The sequence below is a fragment of the Musa acuminata genome, unplaced genomic scaffold (genome assembly GCF_036884655.1).
Source record: "Musa acuminata AAA Group cultivar baxijiao unplaced genomic scaffold, Cavendish_Baxijiao_AAA HiC_scaffold_1104, whole genome shotgun sequence".
Lineage (NCBI taxonomy): Eukaryota > Viridiplantae > Streptophyta > Magnoliopsida > Zingiberales > Musaceae > Musa > Musa acuminata.
In genome coordinates, this window is record NW_027021317.1 from 711,250 (window position 1) to 734,095 (window position 22,846).

At 42.3% G+C, this 22,846-nt stretch overlaps 4 protein-coding genes and 1 non-coding gene across 5 annotated transcripts; 3 read left to right on the plus strand and 2 right to left on the minus strand.

The window, feature by feature from the left end:
- Positions 1–192: 192 nt before the first annotated feature.
- On the plus strand, positions 193–4,638 carry LOC135666451 (mitochondrial metalloendopeptidase OMA1-like). The gene is made up of 3 exons (XM_065178021.1): positions 193–1,256; positions 1,329–1,480; positions 3,924–4,638. The coding sequence occupies exons 1-3, from the start codon at positions 318–320 to the stop codon at positions 4,171–4,173; spliced, it is 1,341 nt and encodes a 446-aa protein (XP_065034093.1). The 5' UTR covers positions 193–317; the 3' UTR covers positions 4,174–4,638.
- A 2,679-nt stretch (positions 4,639–7,317) lies between these two features.
- On the plus strand, positions 7,318–7,388 carry TRNAG-CCC (transfer RNA glycine (anticodon CCC)). The gene has a single exon. It is a non-coding gene; the product is annotated as a tRNA-Gly (tRNA).
- Positions 7,389–7,493: 105 nt separating this feature from the next.
- LOC103986775 (U-box domain-containing protein 21-like) lies at positions 7,494–8,989 on the minus strand. The gene has a single exon (XM_009404870.3). It carries the CDS (start codon positions 8,925–8,927, stop codon positions 7,608–7,610), a length of 1,320 nt encoding a protein of 439 aa, XP_009403145.2. The 5' UTR covers positions 8,928–8,989; the 3' UTR covers positions 7,494–7,607.
- Positions 8,990–9,635: 646 nt separating this feature from the next.
- LOC135666511 (actin) lies at positions 9,636–12,133 on the plus strand. The gene is made up of 5 exons (XM_065178092.1): positions 9,636–9,727; positions 10,505–10,573; positions 10,665–11,058; positions 11,202–11,815; positions 11,915–12,133. Exons 2-5 carry the CDS (start codon positions 10,514–10,516, stop codon positions 11,978–11,980), a joined length of 1,134 nt encoding a protein of 377 aa, XP_065034164.1. The 5' UTR covers positions 9,636–9,727; positions 10,505–10,513; the 3' UTR covers positions 11,981–12,133.
- Positions 12,134–13,343: 1,210 nt separating this feature from the next.
- Positions 13,344–15,314, minus strand: LOC135666471 (protein indeterminate-domain 16-like). Its single transcript, XM_065178042.1, has 3 exons — positions 14,914–15,314; positions 14,425–14,827; positions 13,344–14,249 (listed from the first exon to the last, which is right to left on the minus strand). Exons 1-3 carry the CDS (start codon positions 15,032–15,034, stop codon positions 13,451–13,453), a joined length of 1,323 nt encoding a protein of 440 aa, XP_065034114.1. The 5' UTR covers positions 15,035–15,314; the 3' UTR covers positions 13,344–13,450.
- Between the last annotated feature and the right edge of the window lie 7,532 nt (positions 15,315–22,846).

A 22,846-nucleotide genomic window follows, 5' to 3' on the forward strand; every position in this document is an offset into this window, starting at 1 on the left:
GGTTCGACCGAACCATTTTAACTCTAGTGAGCAGGATCATTACGCGGTCCGGTTCATAATCTTCGGGGTCCGACCGTCTAGTCCATGATCTGGAAACTGATCTCAATACGCATCTTAAAGCATAATGGATGCAGATCGTGTACGCATCGAATCCTCGCCGGCGCCGCGCCTAAACGGACCCCCAGCTTCCGGATGTGTCTACACCCTACCAATTTCTCCATGGCTGATGTGATCTATCTCCCTTTCTACGCTTCTTCGTCTCCGTTCGCTGTCGCAGATCTCCTGTGAAACGCTCGGAACGATAAGCGGCAGACACCATGAATATTTTCAGGAGGGCGAAGCCCTCACTCGCTTCTGCCCTCCGCGCTCGCTTCGCCTCCAAGACCCCAAACGCCACCCGATCCAAAGCCCCCGATCCTGAGCACGTCTCTTCCTTTCCCCGTCACCTCTCGGCACCGTCGTCCTTCTCCTCCTCTGCCTTCGCTCCCTTATTCTTCGTTCGGGCGAAGCCCCTCTTATCCCCTTCCTCGGCCTCCACCGCTGCCGCCGTCGTCGTCCCCAGGCGGTCCTACTACTACGCCGCCCGCCCCGAGGTTCTGCACTTCCGCCGAAAGCCGCGGTGGTACCAGAACCCGCGCGCCGCCCTCATCGTCGTCGTGGTTGGCGGCACTGCCGCTGTTACTATCTACTACGGCAACCTCGAGACCGTTCCTTACACCAAGCGCCGCCACTTCGTCCTCGTCTCCCCCGCCGTCGAGCGCCAGCTCGGTGAGTCGCAGTTCGAGCAGCTTAAGGCTGCCCTCCGCGGCAAGATCCTCCCTGCCCTCCACCCCGACAGCATCCGCGTTCGCCTCATCTCCAAGGAGATCATCCAGGCTCTCCAACGCGGGCTGCGCCACGACGACCGGCGGTGGAGCGACCTCGAGTACGCGTCAGAAGGCCCCCGGGGGGAGTTTGACACGCCTGAGAGGGGGCGGGACACGATTTGGGCGCTGAGCGGGAAGGAAGAGGGTAAGTGGAGCCGCGAGGATGAGGTTCTTGATGATCGGTGGGTCCACCAGAGCAGGAGGGAGGGCGAGGCTAGGAAGTCCCAACCTGTGACCAAGCACCTGGAGGGGCTGAATTGGGAGATTCTGGTGGTCAGGGACGACACCGTCAATGCGTTTTGCCTTCCGGGCGGCAAGATCGTTGTGTTCACTGGCTTACTCGATAATTTCAGGAGTGATGCAGAGATCGCTACAGTCATTGGCCATGAGGTGTTCTGCTAATTTTCAGTTGGTTGTGATTTGGGATTCATATTGATATCTTGATTTTCAATATGATTGTAGGTTGCCCATGCCATTGCTCGGCATTCTGCAGAAATGATCACGAAGAATTTGTGGTTTGCCATATTGCAGTTGATTCTTCTCCAGTTCTTCGCCATGCCCGACCTTGTAAATGCAATGTCAAATCTTCTTCTGAGATTACCTTTCTCACGAAGGTACATGGATTCGTTTTCTAATTGCTATCAGACAATTTGCAATTTTTTTAAGTCAATTTGATGTTTGTTATCGCTTACGGGATCAATTTGCTTGATATGAAGTTTCAATTGGGATGATTAGGTTAAGGATGGATTTGACTTAATTCAAACTGTAGAAAGATTGATGGATGACTTTCGTATTTGGTGTAATTTTCTCTTAACAATAAATTAATACATACAAGCATTGAAAATGTTGTTTTGATAGAAGTTGAAGTTATTACTAGGGATTTGCAACCGGTGAATGTATAATTAGAGAAAAGGATGCTATGGGTTCAAAAAAGTGGTAAAATTAATGGAAACATAATGAACATGACCATGACTGGGTTGGTTCAATGAATATCTGCTTTAGGGATGCCAAACTAAGGCCTTAACCAAAACAAGAGTTCTATTGAATTATTAGTCTTGTATTGGTGGATGATGTCTATGGTTGCTGTTACTTGGGAAGCATGTATTTCTGGGTATGCATGTTCTTTGGCCTGTATTTCAAAATTCTACATCTGCATATCATTTTCTTTTCCTTTTTTACTATTTAAATTAATCGCATATGACATGGTCAAAGAGGGTATTGAACATAGGGATACAACAATGTTTTAGTTGTCTTCATGTCAAGCATACATCTCTTACCTTCTCTGGTATCCTATACTAGCCATAAAGCATAAGTACATGTCTGCATCTCGATGTTGTGCTGGTACGAGAGGATATGTAGCCAGGGTCAGTACCTGAGATTTAATTCCTTCAGTACATATCCTCTCAAACCAGCACAATATCAAGTCAGTAATGATTGAACACCTGGTGGCTGAGCCACTTCCATCACCTTTTGATTCGTGATGGTCTATATGCCTAGCATTTTTTAGGACATATAGGTCAGGTGACCATTTGGACACCTAAATGATGCTTAGGGAGCTTCTGAAAACAAAAAACTTGCATTTTCTCTTAGCCAGCAGTCTAATTGCTCAAGGTACTTACTACTAAATGGTAAAGGATTATGTTAATTTTTTATAATTTCAAATAGCAAATACCACTCTTTTTAACTATTCTCATTATCCTTGTATATAAAGAGATCAGAAAATTCTTTCATAGTTGTATTTGGACACTTACGATTCACTTTAACATATGACCATCTTAGCATAACTGAATATTTATTTTCATGTGTTAAACTTGTTATAGGATGCATCAACCTTCTATTGAGTGACAACTTTGGTAAGCTTCAAAAGAGAATTTTGTCTGAGAGAGAAAAAAAAAGAATTGGATTAGAAGAGAGAATAGAGTTATGAAAAAGATGAAACTTTATTTAATTACTTTAAGGTGTGCTTGATGGGATACAACCACGTATTTCTTAGTAGTTGTGAAGAGGAGTAATCCTCTCATCTCAGAAAAGTCATCCTCTCATCTTAGAGAATCCCTCTTAAAGATTATTCAAGAACTTTCAGACGGCCTAAATAGGAAAATTACTATGTAAAATTATATCATGATCATATAATAATTTTTGGAGATATTAAATGAGACTCACTTCTTAAATTGTCACTAAAAATAGTGACAAAAAAACATGTCAGCATTTTTGGAGATGATTGGAGTTGGTCAAACCAGATGCAAACTGTCATGATAGATTCAGAGTCTCCCAGACTCATTTGGAACTGTTTGGAACTTCTAACCTTGACAGACCTCATCTCAGTCAAGTCTGAAATAGACAAAGGTTTCAGTGTCTAATGCCGCAGATTCAGGTTGGGATCTGTGTGTCCAGAGGTTCTCTTAATAAAGCCAAATGGTATAATAGCATGCACAGAGCCACCAGAAATAGTCAGGACTAAGAATTTGCTGTTGTGTTGCTGTTGCTACTTGTTTTGGATAGTTTAATATCTAATACCCAACCTTCATGATTTAAATAGTTTCCTCTGAAGTATAAATTCATGGGAAAGAAATAAATAACATTGGAGATCAATGTTCATTTAGCACCAAAAGTGATCTAATTGTGGTTATATAAAGTATAAACCATAATCTTTCACAGGAAAATTAAAGGGATCAGAAAACAAAAAAGTTGAGTTGAGAATAGTACAATATTTCCAGCTGGGGAACACCTGTTTTGTGATTAATTGCTAATTGCTTCACAATTAGGCTCGTCTGTTTAGCAGCCACGGAGTTAGATATATGAAATATGTAGAAATTTAAGTGAATGTATAATCCTGAATGTTCTGGTCTAGTTAATTGTTTTTTGAAAATTTTGAATTCCTTTTTTATCTCTTTCTGGCTTTGCCAACTCGCATTACTATCGGAATAGGGCTAGGTTTTCAAGAAATGAGAGTCTCATTGAAATAATTGACTTGTATTCTTAATAGTTTCTTTATAGTTCATTGTTCCTATTGCATTGGCAATCTTGTTTTGGGTGTTGACAGGCTTTTTTTGCTAGGATGGAGATGGAGGCGGATTATATCGGACTGTTGCTGCTTGCTTCAGCTGGATATGATCCCCGTGTGGCCCCAAGGGTGTATGAGAAACTGGGGCAGATCACCGGAGACTCAGCATTGAGAGATTATCTCTCCACTCATCCATCCAGCAAGAAAAGGGCAAAGTTGCTGACACAAGCTCAAGTGATGGATGAAGCACTTGAAATATACAGAGATTCCATGGCTGGTCGTGGCATCGAAGGCTTCCTGTAGCACTTCTCTCTTCTCCCCTATGGACTCCATACACAATAAACCATCCAGTCCAACTCTTTTTGTTTTTGATAAAAACACAGTTCAAATCCACCAGTGGTCACAGGTTCTCAGAGTCGGCAGTATAACTCGCGCCAAGAAGACCAGTGACCAAGAAATGTAGTCTGCATTAATAGGGATAATAGGTGCAGCAGAAGGGGGTGAAGAAATCAGAACAAGAGGATTTCAATTTTTTGGGGCAAGATAGGAAACTGCAGGTATTCTCCTGTTACTAAACAAACCCTACTGAATCTGCAAAAAATCTTTGTTGCATGTCGTCCGGGGCTACACTTTGGGAGGCATATGATCTCCGTGTGCTTGTTCTGGGTTGTGGACTGAGTTGACTCTCACAACCCGGCTTAAATGCTTTGATGTTAACATTGTGATATATTGTGTTTTCATTTGCATGTGATGGAAAATTCTTTTCAATTTGGCTTTGCTCCTCAAAACAATAGCACTAAAACCTGTGCTTATTTTATTTTTCTGCTGCATTACAACAATGTAATTAAGTGTATGGGGTGAATAAAGCTTACTCTCATCCACATTTCACATCAAAAATGCAGGATTAATATAATAATATCTACTTCAATACAGTCGAAGTCAAGACTTCTATGGTTGCAAGCATGCTTTGGAAGCTGTTTACAAATGCTCTTCTTCGATGTTTGGATTAGCAGAAGTGTTATTTGCACATCGAGCTCGAAGAGTCCTGTGGACTTGCCATGAACTTGCAGTGGTAGAATTCATGCATCCAACTTCATCGTCAAAATACTGTGCTTGATCCCTGTCAGACTATTGAGAATGCAGTAAAAACAAAATGCAGGGTGAAACAATAAGTTTAAGAATGGCCACCTGCCCACTAATCGATCTTAATGAGTCGACCTAAACGACGACCACAACAGACTACAAACTCCAAGTCACACTTCGACGACTGAGAAGACCATGAAAAGGCAGACTCTGCAGTGCTTGCACTGGTTATGGCTTCCAGATGATGGTCGTCTCGGCAATCATGTTTGAAGCTGGCCTCGTGTCCCCTAAATAACCTGAACATATATCCAAACAGATGTATTAAATTCTATAGCAAAAGATGAGACGAGAAAAGAGAAGGAATTCGACCTTTGTCATTCTTCTGGATTTCACGACCCACCCGCTCTCCAGAACCATCAACATCGGCTTTGCCTTGCTCTTCCCCCTCGTTCTCACTTTGTTGTCATCGCCAACCAAAGCCCTCACAGTCACCTCCGCCTCGTTCATCTCCTTGATGTCCCCCGCCACTTTGTCTCATCACTCTTTACCAGGTTCAATAGCGTAACCAGAATATTTTCCTTCGTGCTCCTGCTCCCCCCCTCTGCTCGTCCTTCACCACCAGCGCAAAGAGGGGCAACACGATGCTCGACTTGATAAGGGTGGTGCGGTTGAACAGGTAGAGGGTTAGGCCAAAGAAAACATTGAGCACATCCTTGATTGACCTAGTCGGTACAGTGAGAGTGCTAAGGAGATCCACGAGGGAGGCGATGAGAGACTTCTTTGACCCGATGATGGAGTGGTATGATTTAATGGAGAAGAGGTTATAAATGGTTGCAATGGAGTACTGGGTGGCGGTAGAGGAGAGGAGGCGGTGGGCAATAGTGAAGGTGTTAGATGCTCGAGGTGCACATGAGGAGGGCAGCAGTAGCATTCTCTCGAGCCTCGGCATTAACGAGTGGTGATAGTAGTGGTTAAGGAGGTGAGTGGCCTAGAGGGGCACAACGCCGACGATGGGGGAATGCATCTTCGAGTCTTGTTTCCACAGGTGGTGGATCTCCACGATGGCTTCAACAACAGATTTCGATCCCACGAGGATAGAGTTGACACAGATACAAAGCAGTGAAATGGTCGCTTGGTAATTGCATTAGCGTCAATGCTAACAATATCGTCGTTCATCACCGTAAATTGTAATATTAAAATTATTATTTTTTACCTTTTATTTTTCATGTTTTTACTAATGAAATTAACGTATAAATAAATCTAGATGTTTTATTTTCATAATTATAAGGATTTCAATGTAACTTCTTAAAATATAAAATTTAAAATATTAAAAATAATTAACTATGAGAGATAATCTATAAATGATAATCTATAATAAGCCCGACAAAAATAACACACAGACACCCATATAAGTAGGTGTTAATGTCGTTCCCTTCTTCACATGCAACAATGTGCTCTTCGTGCCTCTTTCCAACTTTTCAAAGGTGACTTTTGATCGAGGAAACAATTGCATGTAAAAGCACGATTAGTGATGGGAAGATGGGTTCGAAAAGATGGTTCCGATCAACAACTAAATTACGAACATCAATCCAACATAATGGCCACGTGGAATATTTCACTCGTACTCCGAAATAACAAGTCGAGCAAATATTTTACTCATATTATAAAATATTTTTCTGATTAAACCCTTCATAAAAGCACCCAATCACTATAATCAAGACCAACTATCTTTTAAATATAAATCTTGCTTGTACTAACTTAGTATGGGAGGAACCAAAACTCAAGCAACATCGATCTTCATACGAATCAAATATAAAACAAACTTATGAACTTCCCTCGATCATGGAATGGATGTTCTAACATTCTCTCTGGTCATATAAAATCTTTTACTTACATCAGCCTAAATAAAGTTGGGTTAATCGAGATATCATCGACATCTTCCTCATCATTTTGATACTAAAACAAGAGCCCACAAGGTCTCATCTCTCTACTAGAGACACTAACAAATATATTTAATTTTATAGAAGAAGCAATTCATTATGAGTACCAATTTCACCATCTACCCTAAGTGGTGTCTTTTGAGCTCATATAGGAAAGAACGAAACAAAAAAAAAGGTTATCCATCATAATAATAATAAATAATTAGTGTCGAAAGAGAAACTATTCTTGCAATGTCAATGATTTTTCTTTCAGAAAAATATAATTTTTTACAACTTAGGAAAAACAAAAAGGGTTTTAAATTATTGTTTTAAATCAAAAACTTAGGAAAAACAATAAGCAAAACATTATGGTTTAAAATTCATCTCTTTAAAATTAAAAAACAATTATATTATATACTTTTATTACTGCATTCACAACATCAAAGCGCATCTGGTGTAGTGGTATCATAGTACCCTCCCACGGTACTGACCGGGGTTCGATTCCCCGGATGCGCATTTTTTTGTCCCTTTATGTTCTCAATTCTCCTGCTTCACCATTTTCCAGAACATCTACAAAGAGTGACCATCGATCCAAACAGCCAAGCGTTGACACATTCTGCATCGTGTAAGTATTGTTTGTATTCACTACGAATCATCTATCTGTACATTGAATCCCTCACAGCCAAAACCTTCATGCTCTTTTCTCTACAAAAATGCTGATCTCATCCCACTCCATCAGAAGGGCCTCTTTAGCCCCCTGAAGTCCACTGCTTCCGTGCATTCCATGCTCCCCCTGCATCCATTCAAAAGCTTCAGCAGATCATTAGCCTTCTCCTTGGTTGCTCCACTGCAGCCGACCTGCACCAGCAGCAGCGACTTCTGGAATGCCCCCACTCGAACCGCCTCCATCGAGCACCCTCCTCCCCTCTTCTCGTTCCTGCACAGCTTCCAAAGACCCGAGACAGCGAACTCCGTCGCCATGTCGGAGACGCGAAGCATCTTCTTCACCAGCACAGGCACTGTTAAGGCGTGACCATAGGCCATCTCTCTTCCCCTGCTGCACCCGAGAACGCCGTCCAAGACCGCCAGTGCCTTCTCGCACATGCCTTTGTCGGAGTCGACGAGGATCTCCAGAAGCGAGGGGATTATTCCCGTGTCCACAAGTGCCCCCGCGGCCCTGTCGCTGGAGTCGACCAAGTAGAATGCGGCCACCAGCGATGCCTTGGTGGCTCGAGGTGATATGGGGTTTTGGATTAGCTTCGACAGTGCTTCGACCAGTCCGTCTGTCCCTGCGACGCCATTGATTCGCCGTGGAGGCAGAGATGAAAGGAGCTCTCTTAGGACCAGGGCTGCGTTAACCCTTGCGTCCAAATCCCCAGACCTCAGAACCGAGACGATGGAGTCAAGAGACTTGGGGGACGAGAGTTGCCGACATGAGTCTTGATCCAGAGGGAAGAACAGAGGCAACGCCGATAGGATCTCCTCCGCGGCACCTGCTCTGGACCTCTCGAATGATTCTGTGGCCAATTCGCTGAAGCAGGAGGCGAGCACACAGCCGGCACCGGCAGAGCCGATGCACCTTCGGTTGCGCTCGCTCTCCTTTCCCAACGCTTTGATCTTCCCGACCAGCTCTTGGCACCGAGCACGGTCACCGCGACGGCCAGCGAAGGCGATCTCCGATAGCAGCTCCGACGCCTGGATCGATGTCACGGGGATTCTCGGCGTCGGTATCCTCTCGACGCCGAAGGACCTGTTGGCGACGCACCAGTCCTGGATCAGTCTCCGAATGGTGTGGTTCGGCAGGAGCTCGTCGTTCCCCAGGGCTTGGTTGGTCACCGGACAGGTCAGGCTCCCGACCTCCAGCCATGACTCGATGCTCTGACGGTCGTAGGTGATCCCGGTGTGCAGCGTGACGGGGTCCTTCATGAGCTCGAGAGATATCGGGCATCGGAAGGCAGCGGGCACCGGCAACTCCGCCGTCGGGTCGGCCGTGGGGATTCTCTTGACGAAGGAGAACCTCGAGCTGGGCTTCTGTGTCCTGCGAGCCGATGCCATGACGGAGGCAGTCGTAAGGAGCTAAAGGAAGATGGAATCGAGAAAACTTTTCTTCACAGCCTGATCTTAAGATCAGAGTTCAGCGAAGAAATATATATAGGAAGGGGTGACGCGCCACGGCGTCGGCGTGCGGCTTTGACCATTGACCGTTGAAGTAAGAACGTGGTAGACCCGCGTAAGCTGATTATTCCAGTCAAAGTCAAACGAAGTAAGTTGACTGGGATTAGTTAGTCCGTTCGATCTGAGCCCGACCGAGTTAAGATGATTCATCGGGTTCACGGATCGAGTCTAATCCAAGAGATATTGACTCGTCGATGGGGTCACATCAAGTTCTGGCAGCAGTCAGATCTTTTCATGATGGCATTCCATCAACAGGTGTCCTCAATCAGTCGGTTCAAACCCTGGTAAAGGCATAATTGCGTCCATACCACTAATTTAGAATAACATTTAAATGATTAAAATTAAAATCATTATTTTACTTCTGAAATCCGATTAATTTGACGCATAATTTTGGATTGCGGAATGAACCGGTCGGGCCGAGAAGGAGCTAAGGCGTCGAGCCGAACCGGTTCAGTAACCGAGTGACCGCGTCGTGGGCGGAAGACCCGGGCGTTAACGTGCTAATCTTGGCGGCGCGCGAAGCGGGCTTCCCGCCGGCCCGCCTCGCGCCAGCTCTCCTCTTTCCCTCTTTGGACGCCGAACGCCGTTCCTTAAAACAAGAAAGATGAAGAGATCCGCCACAGGGGGAGAAACAAGTCAGGGATCGGTCCTTGTTGCTCTGCCTGTCCATTTCTTGGGTGGTAAGCATCAAAAACTTGATCTTCGTATTGTTGTGATGGTTTCACTGTAGCAATACATATTTGATAGAAGTTTGCAGTAATAATCATGATCTTCCTTTGGCTATGTGCTGTGAGAGGGTCAAGTATCTCTTCCTCCTTTAGCGGTTCAACACCTTGATTGACTTCTTTTTGCTTATTCTTGTATTTCACTGTATCAGCTCCGTGGAATCTTGCATTTGTGCTCTCTTCTTCTACATTGTTCTCTAGTTTTTCGTTTTCTTGTGGCGCAGATCTTCATGCAACTCCAGACCTGCTTCTTTTATGGAATAATTCGTTCCTATATTCATAAGCTTGGATCGCAAGATCAATTTGGATATAGATGCGAAAAGCGTGTGGTTAATTAATCCATCTTTTTCACCTAAACAAACAAATACAGAGAGAGATTTTGACATTTATGCTCATCAGTTGTTGAAAGCCTTATTATGTCAGTCATAAACTTTCCATTCATCTACAGAATCTGCATTACCAATTTGCGTGATTTGGTTATGTAGCAATCGATCACAAGACCTGAGCCTGAAATCACAATCTCACATTAATCACCAAGATCTCCCATGGAGGTTCAATGGGGATGGATAGCAACTCATATGGTATCTAAAGCCATATGTCATATCCAATTTGAGACTGTTTTGGGGTGCCAATTACTGGTTATGTACATTGCAAATGTAACTCTGTTCTTCTTGTTCCTTTTTATTCGATAAATGGCTCTGCACCTAAGCTTGCGTCTCTCTTTCCTGTCAGCTATAAAAGATGGCAGATGGCGAAGATATCCAACCTCTCGTCTGCGACAATGGAACTGGAATGGTCAAAGTACGACTCGAACATTAGATTCATGTCGATTCTGTGTGAATCACTCCGTGGCATGCTTCCTTAAAGCTAATGGTCATGGCCATCTTATTAGGCTGGATTTGCCGGAGATGATGCCCCACGGGCTGTCTTTCCTAGCATCGTGGGTCGACCGCGTCATACCGGTGTGATGGTGGGCATGGGCCAGAAAGATGCATACGTTGGGGACGAGGCTCAATCCAAACGAGGTATCCTAACGCTGAAGTATCCAATCGAGCATGGCATTGTGAGCAACTGGGATGACATGGAGAAAATTTGGCACCACACTTTCTATAATGAGCTTCGAGTGGCACCAGAGGAACACCCTGTGCTCCTCACCGAAGCACCTCTCAATCCCAAGGCTAATCGTGAGAAGATGACCCAGATCATGTTTGAGACCTTCAATGCTCCGGCCATGTACGTCGCCATCCAGGCTGTTCTCTCTCTTTATGCTAGTGGTCGAACGACAGGTAATCTGGCTTTCATGCTAATGTTCATTCGCTTGTTCTTCGTTCGTCGAAGCAGTAGCTTGTGCGCAATGAGTGCTTATCTTCGCTACCTGGATTTGCTGATCTGTTCATGTAGATTCTACCTTGACGTTGATGATGTGCAGGCATTGTGCTCGACTCCGGTGACGGTGTCAGTCACACGGTTCCTATATATGAGGGGTATGCGCTCCCGCATGCCATTCTTCGTCTGGACTTGGCAGGCCGCGACCTCACCGACGCTCTGATGAAGATCTTGACAGAGCGCGGTTACTCCTTCACCACCACGGCGGAGCGTGAAATCGTCCGAGACATCAAGGAGAAACTTGCGTACATTGCTCTCGACTACGAGCAGGAGCTGGAGATGGCGAAGACCAGCTCGTCGGTGGAGAAGAACTACGAGTTGCCCGACGGACAGGTGATCACCATCGGCGCAGAGCGGTTCCGCTGCCCTGAGGTCCTCTTCCAGCCCTCCATGATCGGGATGGAAGCTGCGGGCATACACGAGACCACCTACAACTCGATCATGAAGTGCGATGTGGACATCAGGAAGGATCTGTACGGCAACATCGTCCTGAGCGGAGGATCCACCATGTTCCCGGGCATCGCGGATAGGATGAGCAAGGAGATCACTGCGTTGGCTCCAAGCAGCATGAAGATCAAGGTGGTGGCTCCCCCGGAAAGGAAGTACAGCGTGTGGATCGGGGGATCGATCTTGGCATCCCTGAGCACCTTCCAACAGGTACGTAGAGTGCTCTCCTTGTTGCAATCCCAGCATGCACTGCAATCTCTTCCCATCGTCTCCGGATTGCTGTTCCCGACGAGCTACTTGTATTTGCAGATGTGGATCGCAAAGGCGGAGTACGATGAGTCCGGTCCTTCGATCGTGCACAGGAAATGCTTCTAAGTCTTCTCACTTTGAGTTTGAACGTGTGGGGAGAGAGAGAGAGAGAGAGAGAGATTGAAGCTGTGCTTTCTTTCTCCCACCAAACAATTATTCAAACATTTAGTCCTACAACTGATGGATGATCAATAATTCTGACTCAGACATGGCTTTGATGAGCACTTCACCTTGTAATTTTTGCTCAATAAGTGTCATTTGTTTGAAATGATTCGAGTGTTGTATGCCAATTCCATCTCATGCTTAAAAATGTGTTCCACCTTTGTCCTGATCCAGAAAGAGTGAAAGCCTTTATCAAACCCTTGCCCTCTAAAAGAAGTCTAATGAGACAAGGAAAAGATGGAGCAAAACAAAGCAGCAGGGTGGGCTAGACATAGCCACGACTCTGAGAGATCTCACAAGCAATGCCTGACCTCCTCCGCTGCTGCATCAAGTCGAAGGTACGCACTGACAGGCTCAAACTCACTTAAAGTGAGAAGAAAAGGTTAAAAAGAAGAGAAAGATGAGACGGGGACGAAAGAGAACAGCTCTTTTAAAGCGAGAGAGAGAGAGAGAGAGAGAGAGAGAGGTATAAATACTGGGGAGGGGGGTGGTGATGCACATCGGCCGAGGAAAAGGCAGGGGGGGCTCTGTTCCTTTAGGGTTTGCTTGTTCTTGTTTGAGCAGCACAATAAGTTCCAAAGGAAAAGGTGCCTTTCCCTGTAGCCTTTGCTAGTTCTTGTTCCATCAGCATAATAAGTTCCTTATCTTCATGTCCTCCTGATGCTGTTCAAATGCTCGACGAAAAGATGCTTTGATTCCTCTCTCTCTCTCTATCTACACTACACTCAGCTTCTTTTTCAGAGATCTGAACACAAACTCATGAAAGAGAAAGAGAGAAAGGAGCGTATGGCACTGAATACCATGCCATTTGAAGTTTACTCCATGAATGATGTCTGTGCTTGCTTTCGTGTTTGTTTGTGAGGGAGAAGTTGTCTACTTGAATGCAGTAGGGACCGACCGTGACGAGAAGTACTACGTCAACCGATGCTCTGACCCGTCACACCCTCTCTCTCTCTCTCTCTCTCTCTCTCTCTCTCCAATCTATCTATCGACTGCTATTGCTGCAACTTCAACTTTGTAATTGGCTCTCATCTTTCGTCTCCAGTGGATTTGAATCACTAATCAGTCTTCCGTTTTAATTGCTCCTGCGACCCCTCTGCCACTATTCATCCCAAAGAGCTGTAGCTCGCAAGGAATTCCACCGAGAAAGCAAGACTTTGCATGATTGAATGCAAACTAACCTCCTTCTCAACTCACAAATATTAGGAAAAAGGCAGAGATCACGAAAAATAGAATGATCAACATCGTTATCCAATAGAAATAGAAAGCACAATTGCATGTCACGATGCCACCGTCGACGTGCACATTGAAAGCTCAAGGTAAATTACATGCATCACCCACTATAGGAAAAGAAAGGAACGTAACTTTGGAGTCTTAACTAGTACTGGGAAGCTGTGACCTGGAGATCTTTCGTGGATCGCCATGGTCATCGTTGTCCTCTTCCCCCTCCGTCATCACCGACATGTAGCTCACGACCAAGGAGTTCACCTCTGAGGCCATCGCGGGCTTTGCCTGGAACTGCTGCTTGCAGGCGTAACAGGTGATTTGTAGCAGCGTCGAGTTGATCTGCTTCACCGCCTGCTCCCTCACGGCGTGAACTCGATCCAGCTCCAGCTGGGCTCGTTGCCGCATTCCCTTGGCCTTCTCGTACTCGTGCTCGGCTAATTCGAGCTGTCGCCGAGCTTGCTGCCTCGCCTCTTCTGCCAGTGCTTTCTCGGCCACGGCGAGCTTTAGCTGCTGCTCCGTTTCGTCTTTGAGACGAGCGGCGGCCGACTGAGGGTCCTCGGAAAGCGCGGGATCAGCAGCGGGACCGATCGACAGCTGCAATTTGGTGGCTTTGGCTTCCTCGATGGCGGTAGACAGTAATGCAGAGGAGGAGAGTGGGGTATGCCGTCTGCTGGGTGGAGGCAGGAGCTGGAGCTCGATGCTCTGAGTGCAGAATTGATCGGGACGCGACGAGGGCGGTTGATCAGGCCGGGTAAGGAAGACCGCGGCAGCCGGAGTCTGCATTCCCAGACCAGGCCACACTCTGGGGCTGAAGTTGGTGTCGCTCGATCGGCTCGTGGTTGAGGTCGTCCTCGACAGGCATGCCGGTGGCTGGGTAGTTATCTGGAGCTGCGCCCGGGCTTGGCCGGCCGTGCACGTGTCTTGGTGCTCGATGAAGCTCTCCACCCTGTCACCATCAAAGTACAGAAAACGAAGCTGCTAAGATTTAGATCGAGTTATATACTACAACAAATGGAGCCATATGTTGTAGTAATGAAGCTGCTATTAGCACGCCATCTTCCTTTTGTGCGTTCAGGGAAGAGCACGGGACAAATAGTAATCTGTATGAACTCTGTGGGCACCTGGAGAAGACACGGCCGCAGTCGCAGGAGTGGCCGCGGGTGCCGCAGGTCTTGAGGTGGGCCTTGTAGTCGGACTGCACCGCATAGGCCTTGGAGCACCTGGCGCAGACCCACTGCCGGTGGCTGCTGTGCTTGCGCCGGAAGTGCTTCTTGATGCCGACCAGGTCGCCGAGGGCGTGGGCGGGGTCGTGGTGAAGGCAGGTCGGCTCCGGGCACACGAACACCCGCTTTCGCACCTGATCCGCCGCCTCCCGCTTCAGCAGCTTCCACGGCACCTTGTGCCGCCGCCGGTGCATCTGCAAATTCTGGTCCCTCTGAAACCCCTGGTTGCAGATCTCGCACACGTACCGGTCCGACTCCAGCAACGTCCTCGGCGACAGCGCCACCACCTCCGCATCCGGATCTGATGGCCATGGCCCAACCAGTAGCTGGTGAAACAAAGGAACACCCACGGCAACATGTCAATTGAGTTGCACGAGCCCTTCTTACCTGGAGTGCCCGCCGGCCTTCGCTTTTTCTTGCTGTTCGTGGCACTGTGCTGCGGAAAGGTAGTCGAGATGGTGGTGCCACCGAGATGTGTCGACGGAGCTGGTGATGGAGGGCCTAACATTGCATACCCTCTCTATATATTTCTATCTCAGTCAGGGACTCGAATCCTATATATGATCTCCTCTCTTGATTCTGCGTCTGAGATCTCACTGTCGTAGCTCTTGTCATACATAAAGAGAGCACATCTTAGGAAGAAGACAAGTTCTACATCAACATCTTCTCTTCAGTGCATCCATAACTCACTGAGATGACATAGAAAGGCAGCTATCAGCATTCTGAGGTTTGCAGTTTAGTCACCGGGGTTGGAACTGGTCTTGCAATGGTGTAAGGATTCAGATAAATAATTCTTTTCAGAGAGAGAGAGAGAGAGAGAGAGAGAGAGAGAGAGAGAGAGAGAGGTTGAAATTTGAGCCAAGCATGATGAGGCCATCGGGACAAAGAAAAAACATCCCCACAAAGAAACAAAGGAGCTCATAATTGCATCATTACATCCATCAGCATAAATTTGCATGCATTAATGCAGGAGGCCTGTCTCCAAATAGACGTGAAATCTCCTTTTCTCTCTCTACCATTTTGCACAGGCAGCTACAGACGACTACTGCAATACGTACTTGTTTGTATGCCAAGGAGTAGTGTGGCCATGTCAATACGTACTTGTTTTCAGCTTCTATTTACATAATAATTCCAAAATCCTCTGCTAGAAGATCTATCAAAGTAAGATCTACATTGTTAATCCTCATTGATACTCCAATCAATACTACTGCAACTTAAATTGATGAGCCATCAAAGCTCAAAATCTATAGACAGAGATTTCCCCCATCCTGTCTGTTTTTTAGTGGGGAAGGAGTCATATTTGAAGAATGATAGAGCACTTTTAATTGAATTCACCTCTGCCAAGGAAATAAATGAGCTCACAAAATTAAAGCAGTCAGCAAAGCTGGGAATAAAAGAGTACATAGGAGTACAACTTGGCAGATTTGTTGGCTTCTTGTTCTTGGATTGGGAAGTCAAATAAAAGTCAAATTTCCTTTGGCAGGAAGAAGAAATTAATATTGCCTTCTAACTTTGTTCTACCTCTCTTCTATGTCTACTACTATTATCCAAATTTATATACTAAATGACAACTTCAAGTTTTTAAAATGACACTACAACTGAAGTTTATTTTTATCCACCCAAAATATTTTTTTTTGTTGTTTGCATCAACAAATGCTGCATTTGGCATAAAATGAGCTGTATGTCACTTAATAGCATTTTTCAGGAAACAAAAGAAGATTATTCTTTTTCTGTAACAATTTGCAGCAGCATTTCAAAAGAAGATGCAGCAGTTTATGCATCAGTTTCTAGTTTCCTATTGCTAAAATCAATGAGCAGCACATCTGATAATTTTTTTAAGTTTAATGAAGTTCCTTAATAATTAACATAAATATGCCAAATGGGCTTTTACATACCACAGCTTTTTACATTTGATTCAGCACAAAATACAATGACATATTTATAGATGTGTGCATCAAAGTAATGTTTGATTTCTGCAAAAGGCATTAATGTAGAGCTTTTGTTCCCTGGAAATAATAGACCCTTGTTATTGTGTTATAATAACAAGGATTGAGAGAGAGAGAGAGAGAGAGAGTGTGTGTGTGTGTGGGAAATGTGCCATGTTTGTTGGCTGCTGGGTGCGAAAAAGAAGGGTGAGAGGACCGACAGCAGCTCATGGTGGTATGCTTCCACTGCATGCCACTCTCGCTGCGCTGCATTAGCTTAAGCTCGAAGTAGGCAGCTTTTTGGGGGCATTAAAATGGCCATGCAGTGTGCATAATGATAGTTATGACTGCCATAGAGAGAAAAGCTCATTGGAGGAACTCGGCGGTGACTTTGATGAGCTCCAAGCTTTATATACCCCCATGTGTAAGTCTGATTCATCTGCCCTACCAGTCTCCACAAGCTCTTGCCAAAGCACTCTGCCGCCTTCCCCTTTGTTCTGCAGGTCTTGTTCTTGAGATACTGATAAGAATATTGTCTCGTAGAATAATACATGTCTGCGTGCAGGCACATGAATGCCATGCCATTCATTTATAAGGGGTGGGTATACCGCTCCCAAAGGGAAGCCCATGAGATCAAGCAGGAAAGAGGTGTGTCTTCTTTAACAAAAGAATGGGATCAAAGAAGAAGCTCGGCATGCCTCAATTGGCTTTGATTTAGTAGTCCACCAAAAGTGAGCCTTTTCTGCGAGTATGCATCGGCTTTGTGACTCGGGAGGATGATGGAGGAGGATCTCACCACATGCATCTGTCCCTCGGCAATCATCAATCCCAAGCGTTGGCCGATCCTGAATCTAATCATTTCTGCTTCAACCAAGCATGTTCCAGGATCTCACTTTCCATGCCCTCTCTCGTGCCACACTCAACCCCTTTCCTTCTTCGCCTCTTCCTTTTGCATCACTTTGCTCCTATATGACTCGGACCAATCTGAATCTTTACCTATTTTATTGCGCATCATGCAATTTGTAGTCCCGACAGCACGTTAGCTGGTTCTCTTTTGGCATCACAGTCGAACATGGATGGTGGATAAAGAGAAAGGCTAGCTGAGAACAGACAGACAAGCATGATCTTTGTTTGCTGAGCTCAGAGAGAGTTTGCCGTCAGCTTTGGTCTCTGCCCTACGTACGTACATGCCTGTTGCACTGAGATCACTGATCGCAGCCATGGGATGACATGACGACTTCTTCTGCCAGATTTGGCACAAGTCACGTCCTCCTCGGAAGGCATGAATGGCCCCCCCCTGAGATCTTTCGGTGCAATTCTACTGTTACTCGGAGTTCTTTCGTTTCAATTCTACTGTTACTCGAAGTTTGTGGTGAAGAAGAATATTAGATTTATAGAAATAATATGTTAGGTTTGACTTTTGAAAGAAAAAAAAAAGCCATACAATCATATAATTATTTTTATTCAGTCCAAAATTATAATAATCTTCTCCTTATTTTTTTTCCTTCATAGTGTCACTAATCTAATCTTAAACTATCCCTAATATTTCTTAAATTATCAACAAATTAATATCAATATTTTTCCCCTTAATATGTTATTCAATGACACTTGTAATTTTCTCTAAAATACTTAAACTTATCTTTTGGTAGTGTTTTGATAAATATATCTGTTATTTGATTATTGGATTTGCAATACTTATTTGAATTTCACCATCTCCAATTGCTTCTTTGATAAAGTAATGCTTGAGTGCAATGTGTTTGGTGTGACTGGTAAATTGAGTTCTTGGCCATTGCTATTGCTGATTTATTGTCAAAAAAAATCTCTCTTCTTTCAATTTGCCTTTCACCAAGATGTTCAAGAATTCTTCTCAGCCAAATTGATTGAGAAGTAGCTATATATGCTAAAACATATTCAACTTTTATAGAGGGTTGTGTCACTGATTGCTGCTTCTTTGAACTCCAAGAAAATACATCTGCACCAAAAGAAAAAACATAACTAGAAATACTATTGCATACACCCCAATTACTATCACAAAATCCAATCAGTTTCAGGTTTTCTAGCTTATCAAATTTGATTCCAAATCCTTTAGTGTTTTGTGAATATCAAAATATTTTTTTTTATAATTCCAAAATAAATGTGACTAGGACTATTCATGAATCTAGAAAGCATACTTGTACTAAACATCATATCTAGCCCAGTTGCTATGAGGTATAGTAAATTACCAATTAAACTTCTATAAAGAATAGTTTCGATCTACTTTCTTCCATCTTTTTTCTTTAGTTTTTCACCGATTAGAAATGGTGTTCCGATGAGATGACATTCAGACATATTAAACTTCTTTAGAATTTTGTCCATGTAATTCTGTTGAGAAATAAACATATTATTTTCCTCTTTATATATATCAATGCCAAGAAAACATCTTAAGATTCCCATATCACTCATTTTATATCTATGCACCATATCATTTTTGAATTGTTTGTTGTAAAGTGTAACAATAATTATACCTAAACCTTTTATTGTTTTGGTGTATAAAATATGTTCACTCCTGCTTCTCATGAAGCCTTCAGACTTCTTGTAGATATATCATATAATAATAAAAACTAATAAGTCTTATTTTTTTTTAAATCTTCTCAAATTTATCAGTTGTGATTGTTGTATAAAATCATTACCAATGACATTAATAACATATGAGAGTTTATTAATGCTATTTTATTATTCACCCTCATCAATTCTTTCAATGATTTGAGAAATAATGATTTCTCAAAAATAATAAAATGATAAAGAGTATTAACCTATATTTTCTCAATATTAAGACTAAATTTTAAGATTTTCACTCTTATTGCTATGAAGTCCTTCATACTCCTATAGGATTATCTAAATTTTATAATTATGTGTCATTATGAATATTATTTTTCTTAATATTATTTAGAAATATTTTTTATATAATTTTATAAAATTTTTTAACTATACCACTTTGATTGTTATAAGATCATTATAATAATATAAAATATAATTTAAAATATCTTATAAATGATAAAATATTTATTGTAATTTATATCCTATAAGCATATTATCTTGACTATTTTGGAAACTACTAGTTAGATAAAACTTAAGGATTTAAGTTATAGATAATATTTACTTATTTTTTAATCTAATTTATACCAAAATAGTTCAATAATAATAAACTAATGATTGTAATAATTATTTAACATTAATCGATCTAAAGAAACTCGCATGATGAAATATAAATCATGCCTTTACGTAAAAAATAAATATTATTTTATAATTTCAAATATATGGATGTAAAATTATATTTTATTTACCACATGTAAAATTTTATCAATGTCATATGAGAAAACTATAAAAGAAAATTATAATTTTTTTTAATTCCATATGAAACCCTTAGACCAATTAATATTATTTAATTAGGAAGGCCCATAATTGGATTACCCAAGTTGGGTTCATACATTTGTGCCAACCAATTGTCCAATTAGGCTCGTCAAAATTAGTATTCATTAAAATTAAAATTTGATTTTCCTCAAATTTGATCAAAACTTGATTGATTGAATCTAAATCTAGCCAAATAGTTCATACATAATTATTATCATGTTCGATTAAAATATTTGATTAAAATAAATTTAATTAATTAATTTTATAATTGAGGATATAGTAAAATTTTTTAATTTTTGAAGGATAAAATTATAATTTTTCATGGGATATATAATAAAAAAATATTTGATTTATGAAGGGCATAACTAGTAAAATTAAATTTAAGGATAGATTAGAATTATCTAATTCTTGAGAGATTAAAATATTCTTTTAATTAAAAAAAAAACTCTAAAACCATTTTCAGTTGGTGGCACACCCATGTACGTGGTTCTTGCTATTCATCAGCCTATCTATCACCTATGGCCATCGTTGTGCCATCCACAACTTGCGACAAGGCAATATGCCTCTCCCTTTACTGACGATGCATCATCGCTGCCCACAATGCTAGTGACAAAATCACCAATTGTTGGGAATCATGGCTTATGATATCTAATTGACATTATCGTGACCAACAAATGCTGTAGCGGTGTTGTTGCAACCACTACAAGCAACAGCATTGCTGTAGTCGCCACAAGGCTTCTATATGATTGGGCTATGGACTATCACACCCTACGGTGCTTTTACTTCATATGCAGTTGTTACTCATGATTGGGCTGGCGACCACTAGACGCCCTCAATAATACTATCATTGATAGTACACTAATAATAGTGATCAGTCGATCAAACATGAGGAACTTTACATTACCAACAAGTAGATGATACGATAGATTAAATAGAAAAGTATATCGACAATACAGATGGATCATTTAAGTATCATAAATCAAAATCAAGTAATACTTTTTTCATAAGGGTGCTAATAAATAGATCTAAATACTTTTATGATATATAGTATTTGATTTCAAAATATGACTCTGATATCAATTGTATGTGAAAAAATCATAATATACTACTATTATATGAAAAACTTTAATATTAGAAATTAAAATCAAATAATAATAACTCAAATTTACAATACATGCATTTTCGATACTACTCAAAAAGCCTTTATCTGATCTACAAGCACATCATCGACGAATTCGAAAGCTACAGTGATGTTCATCTATGTAGATAACAAGACTTGTCATCTCCTTTTTCTATATTTTTCACATGATCATTATGAGCGATAAACTAGGGGTAAAAGAGAGACAAGAGAAGATGTATAATCTCTTAATAACTGATTGATTGTCCTTAGGAGGTATTGTCTCTCTAAAAGCGAGAGTAGAGAGTATAAGATGGAAATTAGGAAAGCAACTTTTATCAAAGTTATCTTCTAAGGAATTTTATCATAATTAGACTTTCTTTCTATTGGTCAATATCCATAACTAGAATCCAATCAAATTTATAATATATCTTACTTAATTAAATAAGGCCGTATAATTTCATAAAATTATCATGTCAATATGATAAAAATACTAAACTTTGGTTTCCATACCAACAAGGTCTACGACAATTGAAATCAAAAGTAACGTAGATTAGATATTGCATACCTTTTGATCGATACCATTATAGATAGAATATCTTGGACACCGGTATCATATCATAATGAAAAAGCTAGAAGCTAGACTCCTCTTTATTATGATCGATAGAGTAGATATCCATTTAGGAGGTAAGAAAAGAGATTTCAGACATAACATTAAGTGATAATTAGAAACTATTATATATTCGAGAGCTAATTATGAAGAAAAATAAAGAAGAAGAGTATCTCTAATCAAAATTGATTTTCTAATTTTAATCAGAATATAATTAGATTTATAATATATCTTATTTTAAAGTTAATTTAGTCATAATATCTTAAAACTATAACTCTCAGGGATTGCATAAAGAACATGAAAGCAAACACATCCAGATAGATAGATAGATAGATAGATATCTTCTTTGACAGAAGTATTTGTTGGCGACTAAGAGGAGCAGGTATACCAGACCAAAGCAAGAGCTTAGAAAAGGAACTAAGCATCCACAGTGTAACTCCACTGCAGGTCACGAGGCTCAACTCCATTGCCAAATTGGTGTATAGGAAGCTCTATAATTAGGGATCTTCATCAGCCCACTCTTTGGACCAATGAGCTGCACCAACTAAGTTGCATGCTAAAGTCCTTATTCAGATTGGGATGTAAGAGATATTTGAGTTCAATATGTTACTAGCTATTAATATTATCCCTAGTAATATACAGAAAATGAATGTAAATGATTTATTTTGATCCATACAAAACTGGTTTTAGAGACTTGAGATGGTCGAGGAGGATGAGAGAACAAAACAACACCGTAAGTCCATGTGTTACCCTGTTGGTTTCAGATTAACCTGCGCTCTCGCTCGCTCATCATGATGAGGAGCTGAGCTGCTGCCGTCGTGCAGCGTCGCTGTTTGTGTCGAGAATTAAATGAAACGCCGGACCGTGGTGTTCCTGCATGTGGATCGTGGCCCTACAGGACCACTTAACCATGGTTATGGTGGTGCTAATACTACGGAAACCAAGTGGTGTGGCCTCCTCCTCCATGTGATCGTTTGCATCCGAAACCCAATCCCTCTCTCTCTCTCTCATCTCTTATTGGGGTGCAGATAGGTGTGACGCAGAAGAGAAGTAATGTCGTGATGCAGTCTGCAAGTATCGGATGGCACTCTCAGTTCAAGTCAGCCGAAGAGAAGGCTCAAGTTACATGTGGTGATGCTTTTGCGCTTGTGACTGCTCGTGTTTGTCGTTGCAGCAGACAGCAGTAGTCTCGATCGAATAAAGAAGAATGTGTGACATTTCCGAGGCTGGGAAATCCACCGGATACGAGGACTTGTGTGACGAGGCTTTGCTGCAAGG